The sequence below is a fragment of the Cebus imitator genome, unplaced genomic scaffold (assembly GCF_001604975.1).
Source record: "Cebus imitator isolate Cc_AM_T3 unplaced genomic scaffold, Cebus_imitator-1.0 Scaffold64, whole genome shotgun sequence".
Classification (NCBI taxonomy): domain Eukaryota; kingdom Metazoa; phylum Chordata; class Mammalia; order Primates; family Cebidae; genus Cebus; species Cebus imitator.
In genome coordinates, this window is record NW_016107379.1 from 3,398,636 (window position 1) to 3,411,606 (window position 12,971).

At 42.0% G+C, this 12,971-nt stretch overlaps 1 protein-coding gene across 2 annotated transcripts in view; it reads right to left on the bottom strand.

The window, feature by feature from the left end:
- Nucleotides 1-10,150: 10,150 nt before the first annotated feature.
- The window catches only part of HPSE (heparanase), a 48,856-nt gene continuing 46,035 nt past the window's right edge, over nt 10,151-12,971 (bottom strand). For both annotated transcript variants that reach the window (XM_017530240.2, XM_017530241.2), the window contains exon 12: nt 10,151-10,339. In XM_017530240.2, coding sequence (XP_017385729.1) covers nt 10,180-10,339 — 160 coding nt within the window. In that variant the 3' untranslated portion in view covers nt 10,151-10,179. The remainder of the gene's footprint in view (nt 10,340-12,971) is intronic.

Genomic DNA, 12,971 nt, shown 5'->3' on the forward strand with positions numbered 1-12,971 from the left:
TGGTATAGTCAACAGCCAGCCAACATGTATGTTGCTAAGAACTGACCAGCTGAAAAGTCTGGTCAGCATTTTTTTTTTTTTTTTTTTTTTTTTTTTTTTTGTGAGATAGAGTATTGCTCTCATCCAGGCTAGAGACCAGTGGAGGGATCATGGCTCACTGTAACCTCCACCTCTTGGGCTCAATCCATCCTCCTGTCTCAGCATTTTAAACAGCTGGGAACACAGACACAAGCCACCAAGCTAAATTTTTAATTTTTTGTAGAGAGGAGGTCTCACTATATTGCCCAGGCTAGTCTCGAACACCTGGGCTAAAGTGATCGTCCTGCCTCAGACGGTCAGCACTCTTATTCATAGGCAACTCTGTATACTGCTGTCTGCCAGGCACTTTACATGTGTCATCCTATTTAAGCTCTCACTGGGTAACCCTAGGCAAGTAACTCATCTGGATTTTAGTATTCTAGGAAATTGACTTAGGCTTTCGGCTCCTTTCCTCAAAACCTGTACAATGATTCTGTGACTACTTTCAGGTCTCAAGCACAGCAAGTTGAATGCCTGGCCACTTTGGTGTAATGAGGCAGGGGGTACCCAGCCTTTCTCCTGCCTGCAAAGAATAAATTCCAATAGGAAATTTAGTAACACTCCTAGTTGTTTAGGTTGGAGACTATTTAGATCAGACTCAAACCTGAAAAGGGTGTAATATCAGTCACGTATTGCATCCATGACCTTCCAATTTAGGCCACACTCTTTGTTTAAAAAAACATATTAAGAATTTCAGGATGGCAACGGCAGGGCATTAAACCAAGTACAAGGTGCTTCTTAACATAGGCCCTGAGTGACTGCACAGGTACCCATGATGCTGACCCTGCCCAGAGCTGAAATGATTCTAAGATATTTAGTCCAATTAAAGTGCACGGGAGACCGATATAGGTACCCACATGTCGCTCAGTTAATTTGTAGGACAAGAGAACAGTCACATAGTGTAGAACCCTAACTTTCACGAATTTCCTCGAGACTAATGCCAAGGCACAGTATGCCCTTGGGAAAGCCATTTAACTGCTGCAAACTCTTCAGAAAAGGCAGGGACTAGGCCTTCCCTAAAAGGGCCAAAAGGCTCTGATTCCTTATTTTGGCTTGGCCAGGAATTTGTTTTGTTTTAAACTTATTACCCACAGGAACTGAAATGGTTAATTTTACATGTCAATTTGGCTAGGCCCTAGTGCCAAAATGTTTGTTCAAAAATTATTCTGGCCAGGCACCGTGGCTCACACCTGTCATCCCAGCACTTTGGGAGGCCCAGGTGAGAGAATTGCTTGTGCCCAAGAGCTCAGGACCAGCCTGGGCAACATAGTGAAACTTCATCTCTACTACAAATTCAAAATTAGCTCGGAATAGTGGCATATGCCTGTGGTCCCAGCTACTTGGGTGGCTAAAGTGGGAGGATTGCTTGAGCCCAGAAGGTTGACGCTTCACTGAGCCATGTCACTGCATTCCAGCCTGGGTGACAGGGTGAGACCCCGTCTCAAAAAAAAAACAAACAAAAATCCTCTTTCTTTCTTTTCTTTTTTGTTTTTGAGATGGAGTTTCACTCTGTTGCCAGGCTGGAGTGCAGTGGCATGATCTTGGCTGACTGCAACTTCCACTGCCCGGGTTCAAGCGATTCTCCTGCCTCAGCCTCCTGAGTATCTGGGACTATAGGCACGCGCCACCATGCTCAGCTAATCTTTGTGTTTTTAGTAGAGATGGGGTTTCACCATGTTGGCCAGGATGGTCTCGATCTCTTGACCTCATAATCCTCCAGCCTTGGCCTCCCAAAGTGCTGGGATTACAGGTGTGCACCACCATGCCCGGCCTCTTTCATCTTTTTTATAGTAGCTGGAAGAATGTATTACAATGATTGACAAGACTTTGAAAACAAGACAACCCCTCCCCACATCACAAGGACTGAGAAAGGTGATCAAATAGATTTTGCAGTATGTTCAACGGTGATAAGTGGCATGGAGAAAAGAAGAGTAAGGGAGCAACGTAGGGACAGGTTGTATGTATACTTAAATAGGGTGATTGGGGTGGTAGGGTGGCCCTGATGACACTTTCGCAAAGACTTGAAGGAGGTAAGGGAGTAGCTATGAGAGATCTTAGGGAAGAATAGCACTAGATACTCTTAGAGGAGATGGCTAGTGCAAAGGCCCTAAGATGGGAGCAAGCTTGAAGTGCTTTCTTAATAAGAGCAAGGAGGCCGGTGTGGATAAAGTAGAGTGAGCAAAGGGGAGAGAGATCAGGGACGAGAGCAGAGAGTATTGGGGACCAGGTTGTGTGGGGTCTTCCATATCATGGTAATGACTTTGGCTTTTCTCTAAGTGAAATAAGGGGGAGCCATTGGAGGATTGTGAACAGAACTGTGACATGACCCAACTTCTATTTTATTTATTTTATTTTTCTCTCATAGTTCTTGTCTCATACTGACTTCTATTTTAAATAATTATTCTCACTACTGGGTTGAGAGTAAACTGTAGGCAAACAGTGATAGAAGTAGGGATATTAGTTAAGACGCTTATGAGGCTCAGCTTGATGGCTCACTCCTGTCATCCCAACACTTTGGGAAACTGAGGCAGAAGGATTGCTTGAGCCCAGGAGTTCAAGACCAGCCTGGGCAACATAGTGAGACCTCATCTCTACAAAAAATCTTTAATAAATTAGCTGGACTCCTTTAGTCCCAGCTGCTCAGGAGGCTGAGATAGGAGAATCACTTGAGTCTGAGAGGTCAAAGTTGCAGTGAGACATGATCACACCACTGCACTCCAGCCTAGGTGACAGAGCAAGACTGTCTCAAAAAAAATTAGACAAGTAAACCATTATTCTGGTTGTTTCTATGAGGGTGTGATATGGTTTGGCTGTGTCCTCACCCAAATCTCATCTTGAAATGTAGCTCCCATAATTCCCACCCGTCATGGGAGGGACCCAGTGGGAGGTAATTGAATCATGGGGGTGGGTCTTTCCCGTGTTGTTCTTGTGATAGTGAGTAAGTCTCACAAGATCTGATGGTTTTATAAAGGGGAGTTCCCCTGCACAAGCTCTCTTGCCTGCCACTATGTAAGACATGCCTTTGCTCCTCCTTCAACTTCTGCCATGATTGTGAGGCCTCCCCAGCCATGTGGAACTGTGAGTCAGTTAAATCTCTTTCCTTTATAAATTACTCAGTCTCAGGTATGTCTTTATTAGCATCATGAGAACAGACTGATACAGTACTGGTAGAGTAGTGTGCTGATGTAGATACCTAAAAATGTGAAAGTGACTTTGGAACTGGGTAACAGGCAGTTTGGAAGGCTCAGAAGGCAGGAAGATGTGGGAAAGTTTGGAACTTCCTAGAGATTTGTTGAATGGCTTTGACCAAATTGCTGATAGTGATATGCACAGTAAAGTCCAGGTTGAGGTGGTCTCAGATGGAGATGAGGAACTTGGGAACTGAAGCAAAAGTGACTCTTGCTATGTTTTAGCAAGAAGACTGGTGGCATTTTGCTCCTTTGCTAGAGATTTGTGGAACTTCAAACTTGAGAGAGATGATGTGGGATATCTGGCAGAAGAAATTTCTAAGCAACAGAGCATTCCAGAGGTAACTTGGGTACTGTTAAAAGCATTTAGTTTTATGTATTCACAAAGATATGGTTTGGAATTGGAATTTATTTTCAAAAGGGAAGCACAGCATAAAAGTTCAGAAAATTTGCAGCCTGATGATGCAATAGAAGAGAAAAACCCATTTTCTGAGGAGAAATTCACGGGGGCTGCAGACATTTGCATAAGTAATGGGGAGCCAAATGTGAATCACAAAGACAATGGGGAAAATGTCTCAGGGCACATCGGAGGTCTTCATGGCAGGTCAGAGGTCTTCACAGCAGCCCCTCCCTTCACAAGCCAGGAAGTCTAGAAGGAAAAAATGGTTTTGTGGGCCAGGCCCAGGGCCTTACTGCTTTGTGCAGTCTTGGGACGTGGTGTCCTGTATCCCAGTTGTGGCAAAAAGAGGCCAATGTACAGCTTAGCCGATTGCATCAGAGGGTGCAAGCCCCAAGCATTGGTGGCTTACACATGGTGTTGTGCCTGTGGGTGCACAGAAGTCAATAATTGATGTTTGGGGACCTCTGCCTAGATTTCAGAGGATGCATGGACATGCCTGGATGTCCAGGCAGAGGTCTGCTGCCAGGGCAGAGCCCTCACAGAGAACCTCTGCTAGGGCAGTGCAGAAGGGAAGTGTGGGGTGTGAGCCTCCACACACAGTCTCCACTGGGACACTGCCTAGTGGCGTGTAAGAAGAGAGCCACCATCTTCCAGACCTCAGAATGGTAGATCCACTGAGCTTGCACTGCGTATCTGGAAAAGCTGCAGCCACTTAATGCCAGCTCATGAAAGTAGCCAGGAAGGGGGCTATATCCTGCAAAGTCACAGGGTGGAGCTGCCCAAGAGCATAGGAACCCACCTCTGACAGCAGTGTGACCTGGATATGAGACATAGAGTCAAAGGAGATCGTTTTTGAGCTTTAAGATTTGACTGCCTTGCTGGATTTCAGTCTTGCACGGGGCCTGTAGCCCCTTCATTTTGGCCAATTTCTTTCATTGGAAACAAATGTGTTTATCCAATGCCTGTACCTCCATTGTATCTAGGAAGTGACTAATTTCGTTTTGATTTTACAGGCACATAAGGGGAAGGGACTTGCCTTGTCTCAGATGAGACTTTGGACTTTGGACTTTTGAGTTAATGCTGAAATGAATTAAGACTTTGGGAGACTGTTGGGAAGGCACGATTGATTTTAAAATGTGAGGATATGAGATTTGGGAAGGGCCAGGGGTGGAATGATATGGTTTGGCCATGTCCCCACCCAAACCTCATCTTGAATTGTAGCTCCCATAATTCTCATGCATCATGGGAGGGACCCAGTGGGAGGTAATTGAATAATGGAGGTGGGTCTTTCCTGTTCTGTTCTCATGATAGTGAATATGCCTCATGAGAACTGATGGTTTTATAAAGGGGAGTTCCCCTGCACAAGTTCTTTTGCCTGCCACCATGTAAAACATGGCTTTGCTCCTCCTTCAACTTCTGCCATGATTGTGAGGCCTCCCAAGTCATTTGGAACTGTGAGTCAATTAAACCTCTTTCCTTTATAAATTACCCAGTCTGGGGTATGTCTTTATTAGCAACACGAGAACAGACTAATACAGGGTGTTTTTAGGATGAAATTAACATTTAAAGTGGTAGATTTTGAGTAAAGCAAATTGCCCTTCATAATGTGAGTGGGCTTCATCCAATCTGTTGAAGGCCTGAATAGAACAAAAGACTGACCTACCTTAGGCAAGAAGGAATTCTCCCAGCAAATGGCCTTTGGACTTGGACTGCAATATTGGCCCTTTCCTGGGTCTCCAGTCTGCCAGCTAGCCCACCCCGCAGATTTTGGAGAGATATATATATGTCATTTCCGGTAGTCACCAGCAGGCATGTGCAGTGGCATCAGCAGAATACAATCCTGCTGAAGAGAGAGAGAGAGAGAGAGAGAGAGAGAGATATCTGTTTCTATATATCCTATTGGTATATATATATCTGCCAATGTCCATATTTAGATATATATATCCTGTTGGTACTGTTTCTCTTCCCTGGAGAACCCTAATGCAGAAATGTAGCACCTAGTAGATGGTGAATAAATTCATTAATCCCACAAATATTTAAGTCATGTGTAAACCAGAACATTCCACTTTATATGTACCCTTCATTTTACAGATTTACACATTTGAACCACTATATTCATATTTTTCATATCTACTATATTTCATCTGATTTTTTTGGGTGGGCCCTGGAGAAGGTGTTTTAGGCTTAAAAAATGTTTATTGGCTGGGCGTAGTGGCTCATGCCTGTAATCTCAATACTTTGAGAGGCTGAGGCAGGCGGATTGCTTGAGCCCCAGATTCAAGACCAGCCTGGGGAACATGGCAAAACATCGTCTTTACAAAAAATACAAAAATGCGTGGTGGCACACACCTGTAGTCCCAGCTACTAGGAAGGCTGAGGTGGATTGAGCCCAGGAGGCCTGGGCTGCAGTGAGCCATGAGCATGCCATGCCACTACACTCCAGACTGGGTGACAGAGTGAGGCCCTGTCTCAAAAAAAGAGAAAAAAGAAAAGAAAAAAATATTTATCATTTGACTCCCAATGAGATGTTAAAGTGACTTTCAAGCTTAACAGATACAATCATTAACCATAATTGCTTCAGGCCTTAAAACAATTTTATGTGAAACTGGTGTTCTTTATAGAAATTGGAATCGACAATAATGCAACTATAAAATGACAACTGATGAGAAATAAGAGAATATTAAGAGACAAATTTTGGGAGGCATCCCCTACGCTTCTCAGTAGTGCTGGTGGAACTGAACGCTCATTGCCTATGGCAGCAAACTCAACAGCAAAACTTAATACCGGCTTTTTCTTCTCCTCCCTCTCATGGTCCCTGATCTCTCATTCCTTATTCTCAAATAACCCACCTGACGCCAAGTCCTTGTCTCAGATTGTGCATTGGAAAACTCCCACTTCTGATACCTAATAGCATAACAAGGGTGAAACTCAACACACTTGTGGTTCTATATCCTGTTTCCAGGTATAAACAAAGCAGTGAAAGAAAACAAGGCTTCCAAATGTAGGAATCTGTAGGCTTTAGCTTTACTAAAAGAATAGTCATACAATATCAAGGTTATAAAAATTACTTTATTTCAAATGTGAAAATATAAAAACCACTCACATACAAAAATTTAAGAGTATTGAAAGACCTAAAATTTAATTTCCAGCTTTAGCTCCTTATAAATGTACTTAAATTTAAATGAATGAAATTAACCTAAATGTCCATCAACTGAGAAGTGGATTAAGAAAATATGGTATATATATATATATATATATATATACACCATGGAATATTACTCAGCCATAAAGAAGAATAAAATAATGTATTTTATAGCAGCTTGGATGGAACTGGGGGCCGTTATCCTAAGGGAAGTAACTCAGGAGTGGAAAACCAAATACTGCATGTTCTCACTTATAAGTGGAAGCTCAGCTATAGATACACAAGTACATACACAGTGGTATAATGGACACTGGAGACTCAGAAAGGAAGAGGGTGTAAGGGGGGTAATGGATGAAAATTACCTATTGGGTACAAGGTACATCGGTCAGGTGACAGGTCCACTAAAAGCTGAGACTTCACTGCTATACAATTCATCCATATAACCAAAAACCGTATACCCCTAAATCTATTAAAATAAAAAATTTAAAGATACTGCATTCATAACAGGCATAAATATAAAGAATTTTAGTCCTTAAGAGAATTAAAATACAGGGGAAAATATTATATGTTGTCACTGGTAAAAAGCAGAGAACTGTAGTATTCAGTATGCAGACTGACCAACATCCTCTCCATTCCAAAGGATTACTCAGAGAAACCTCACTGTTGTTGGCAGTGACTGGTGAAATGGTCACATTACCCATTTCTGAACAGTAAGACGTAAGGAGACATGAGGAGAGGTTTGCTGTGAGAAGCTCTGAAAAAGAGTTATTGACATCTATGAAGGAGACTCAAAAAAATCGCTCATTTTTTTCCTCTGGTTGCTACGAGGTCTGAAGGGGCCCATGGAACAGACACAGCCACCATCATGCTACCAGAAGCTGAGAATGAAGCCAGCTCTAAAGATGGCAGACCAGAGAGCTGGGAAGATCTCAGATCCCTGGCAACATACTGAAGTGCTCGAGCCTGCCCTATTTGAATGTCTAGTTATGTGGGAATATACATTTCCTTATTGTTTAAGCCATTTGAATCAGAAGTTTCTGTTACTTGCAGCCAAAAGCTTCCCAACTGAAACAAGAATGAAAGGTAGAGAAAAAGTAAACATTAACAGATGGTTATAATGTATTGGGTGTTTTCTAAAATTGATCCTTTTGGTAAATCAATGTCATTTATAGTAATTTTAAGTTTACAGAATCTCTCCCCTCTGAATTGTCATTAATCATTTTTTATACTATTACATCTAGCAATCTGTCCTCACATATTACTGCTGACAAACAGGAGAGAAGAAAATCAGCAAAATCTAGCTCTCTTTTAAGGTGCAAATAGATAGTTTCTCTTTTACAACCAGTTTCATGGTAATGGCACGACACTTTTTCTGATGGGAGCCAGTAGAGATGGCACATGAAGGAAAGAAGTCTAAAATCTTCTAATACATTTTGAAAGACAAATATAAAACTAAACACCTTCTTAAAACTCCAAATCTATCCTTTACTTCCTTGTATCCTGGCCATATTAGGAGCATTCACGTACTTTTTTTTTTTTTCTTTTGAGACAGAGTCCTGCTCTGTCGCCAGGCAGGAGTGCAGTAGTGCAATCTCTGCTCACTGCAACCTCCACCTCCCAGGTTCAAGCTATTCTCCTACCTACCTCCCGAGTAGCTGGGATTACAGGCATGTACCACCACACCCAGCTAATTTTTGTACTTTTAGTAGAAACAGGGTTTCACCATGTTGGCCAGGATGATCTTGATCTCCTGGCCTCAAGTTATCTGCCCGTCCTGTCCTCCCAAAGTGCTGGGATTGCAGGCATGAGCCACCGTGCCTGGCCCACATATATATATATTTTTTTGAGACGGAGTTTTGCTCTTGTTTCCCAGGCTGGAGTGCAGTGGCACAGTCTTGGCTCACCGCAACCTCCACCTCCTGGGTTCAAGCAATTCTCCTGCCTCAGTCTCCTGGGTAGCTGGGACTACAGGCACATGCCACCATGACCAGCCAATTTTTTGGATTTTTGGTAGAGATGGGGTTTCACCATGTTCACCAGGGTGGTCTTGATCTCTTGACCTCATGATCCACCTGCCTTGGCCACCCAAAGTGCTGGGATTACAGGCGTGAGCCACCGCACCCGGCTAAGACGGAGTCTTGCTCTGTCACCTAGGCTGGAGTGCAGTGGCACAATCTTGGCTCACTGCCACCTGTGCCTCCTGGGTTCAAGCAATTCTCCTGCCTCAGCCTCCCACATAGCTGGAACTACAAGTGTGTGCCACCACGCCTGGCTAATTTTTGTATTTTTAGTAGAGATGGGGTTTCACCAGGTTGGCCAGGCTGGTCTCAAACTCCTGATGTCAGGTGATCTATCTGCCTCAGCCTCCCAAAGTGCTGGGATTACAGGTGTGAGCCACTGTGTCTGGCCATTTTTAATAACTTTAAATAAAGACTGGGTGTGGTGGCTAATTGCTGTACCCACAAGTATTAAAGTCTTTCACTGACTAGCAACACTGCACAGAGGTAACATCAAATGATTTCCTGCTGTACCATGCTGTACTCCCAAAGAAATCCCAGCACTTGGAAGGCCAAGGTGGGAGGATCAGTTGAGTCCAGGAATTCAGAACCAGTCTGGGTAACATAGCAAGACCCCATCTCTAAAAAAAAATTTAAAAAAATAGCCAACTGTGATGGTATGTGTCTGTGGTCCTAGCTACTTGGGAGGCTGACACGGGAGGATGACTTGAGCCCAGGAGTTACAAGGCTGCAGTGAACTATGATTGCACCACTGCACTCCAGTCTGGGCAACAGAGTGAGACCTTGTGTCAAAAATAAAACACTGCTGGGTGCGGTGGCTCATGCCTGTAATCCCGGAACTTTGGGAGGCTAAGGCGAATGGATCACTTGAGGACAGGAGTTAGAGACCAGCTTGCCAACATGATGAAACCCCATCTTACTAAAAATACAAAAAGTAGCTGGGCATAGTGGCAGATGCCTATAATCCCAGCTACTCAAGAGGCTGAGGCAGGAGAATTGCTTGAGGTTGTAGTGAGCCGTGATCGCCCCCCTGCTCTCCAGCCTGGGTGACAGAGCAAGAATCTGTCCCCCCAAAAATAAATAAATAAAAAATAAAACAAAACTTTACATAAAAGTAAAACATGCAAAATGCCAAGCAGTATTTGGAACAAGGTATTATTAGCTATTATTATTAGCAGTGTTCTACCTAGAGAGATCAAAATACTGTGCTAAATCTAGCACTGAGAGTGTCCCAATGTCTCTCAAGCATCCACTAGTTGCTTTGTAAGGTATCTGCTTCCTTTCCTATAACTTGAGTTGCTTTATTCTTAGTACACTTGAAAAATTCAGTGTCAGGACTAGTATATTTTATTTTCAGATGCAAGCAGCAACTTTGGCATTTCTTATCACAAAAAAACTATATGAGAAAGCTGGCAGGCCCAGTGAACTTCCTGGCCGGAGAGTTTTTTCCATCAAAGGTGGCAAGGTCTGATCATCCACCATCTTTAGAGTTTGACCATTGAGTTGGACAGATCTGCAGAGGGGAAAGATATACCACGTTAAACAAGTGGTGCACGCCCCCACCCATGCCCCTACGAAAGCCATGAAATCTTTCTTAAACCAAAAAACTTTTTGTGTGTGTGTGGCAGCCTATATTATATAACTTGTATTTCAACGCTATATCAGTTAGGCATTTGACCTAGATAATCTTTAAGCTACAATGGCAGAGTTGAGTAGTTATGACAGACACCATATGGGCCCCTAAGCCTGAAATACTTACTGTCTGGCCCTTTACAGAAAATAGAACACACATAATTTATACTAGGCAATATGGTGGTGGTATAAAAAGGATAAATATGACACAACTTCTGGAATGGTGGCTATTTTATTTAATGGCCAATAATTGAAATCATTTTTATATAAGCAAATGCATATATATAATAGAATGCAGTTTTTATTAATTTAGCATAAATGGTAGCCAATGAAGTTTCTCACTTGTAACTATGCCCATAAACTGTCTGATTCCCATCTCCCACAGGAGGTATGCATTCATTTTCTTACTGTTATGAAGATACTTTGGTAGAATGCTGTGGTGAAACAAAAACAATTTTATTTGGCTAAACTACAGAAAAATTTATATTTTCTATGTATTTCACTATTGGAATTCAAATTAAAAACTGTTGAACATTTTTAAAAATTAAGGGAAGGTGTTATTTCTTATACTTACTTATTATTTAAATCAAATTAATGCATATCCAAAGAAGCAAATCAATGTGAAGAAGAGCTTATGAAGAAAAGCTTTAGTTGGCTGTAGGTCTATTGATAGTTATTTTCATAATTCTAAATGAGATGCTTATATCTCTTTTTCTGAAATATGTTCTATATTAAGAACAAAGTTAGCACTCTTTAAATACTGAAAACTTGTAAGATTAGGCCTGGCTCAGTGGCTCACACCTGTAATCCCAGCACTTTGGGAGGCTGAGGCAGGCAGATGACTTGAGGCCAGGGATTCAAGATCAGCCTGGCCAACATGGCAAAACTCCATCTCTACCAAAAAATACAAAAATCAGCTGGCATGGTGGTATGTGCCTGTAGTCCCAGCTACTCAGGAGGCTGAGACATGAGAATTGTTCAAACATGGGAGGCAGAGGTTGCAGTGAGCTGAGATCGTGCCACTGCACTCCAGCCTGGGCAATAGGGTGAAATTCTGTCTAAAAAAAAAAGAAAACTTATAAGATTAGTTACTGTTAGAGTTATATTTATGTCATTTATGTAATACATGTAGTATATGTAGAACACTTGTAACAGTGCCTTTTATGTAGTCAACACTATACAAGTGTTATCTATCATTATTATTACTCAGATAAATGTAAGAAAACTAACCTAAGTCATCATAACTGTTTTAAACATTTTGATGTATATTCATTCTTTCATCTATTTTTTATGTACATACGTATGGTCATATGCCACATAATGATGTTTTGGTCCACCACGGACCACATATATGAGCATGGTCCCATAAAATAATAAAATTAAGTTGAATTCCAATAGTGAATAATTCCTATTGCCTAGCAATGTCATAGCCATTGTAACATTATAGCACGACACATTAGTTTTCTGTGTTTAGACGCACAACTACTTAACACAATGATAACTTGCCATTGTGTTAGGTATTGTATATTCACTACAGTAACATGCTTTACAGGTTTGTAGCCTAGGAGCAACAGGTTATACCATATAGCCTCAATGTATAGTAGGCTAGACTACCCAGGTTTATGTAAATTCAGTCTGTGATGTTCACACCAGGATGAAATCACCTATTGACCCATTTCTCAGAATGTATCCCCATCATTAAGCAACACATGACTGTACACATCTTTCTTTTTTTTTTTTTTTTTTACTTAAGTATGGGTATACTGTATTTTCTTAAAACTTTACTCTTCCCCTCCGCCCCAGCATATGCTAAGATTTTCTCACACCTTTAAACATTCATCCACTACATAATTTTAATGACTGCACAAGATTCCATGGTGTGAGTATACTATTTACTTAATTCTCTAATGTTAGATATTTTTCCATGTAGCATTATTATATACCTTTTTCACTTAAAAAAAAGTCTCTCGGCTGGGCGCAGTGGCTCACACCTTGTAATCCCAGCACTTTGGGAGGCAGAGGCAGGCAGATCATCAGGTCAGGAGTTCGAGACCAGCCTTGCCAACATGACAAAACCCATCTCAACTAAAATTACAAATACAAAAATTAGTTGGGTGTGGTGGCGGGCGCCTGTAATCCCAGCTACTCGGGAGGCTGAGGCAGGAAAGGCGGAGGTTGCGGTGAGCCAAGATCACACCATTGCACTTCAGCCTCGGCAACAAGAGTGAAACTCCATCTCCCAACAAACATATGAAAAAATGCTCATCATCACTGGTCATTAGAGAAATGCAAATCAAAACGACATTGAGATACCATCTCACGCCAGCTAGAATGGCGATCATTAAAAAATCTGGAGACAACAGATGCTGGAGAGGATGTGGAGAAATAGGAACACTCATGCAGTTGGTGGGAATATAAATTAGTTCAACCATTGTGGAAGACAGTGTGGCGATTTCTCAAGGATCTAGAAATAGAAATTCCATTTGACCCAGCAATCCCATTACTGGGTATAT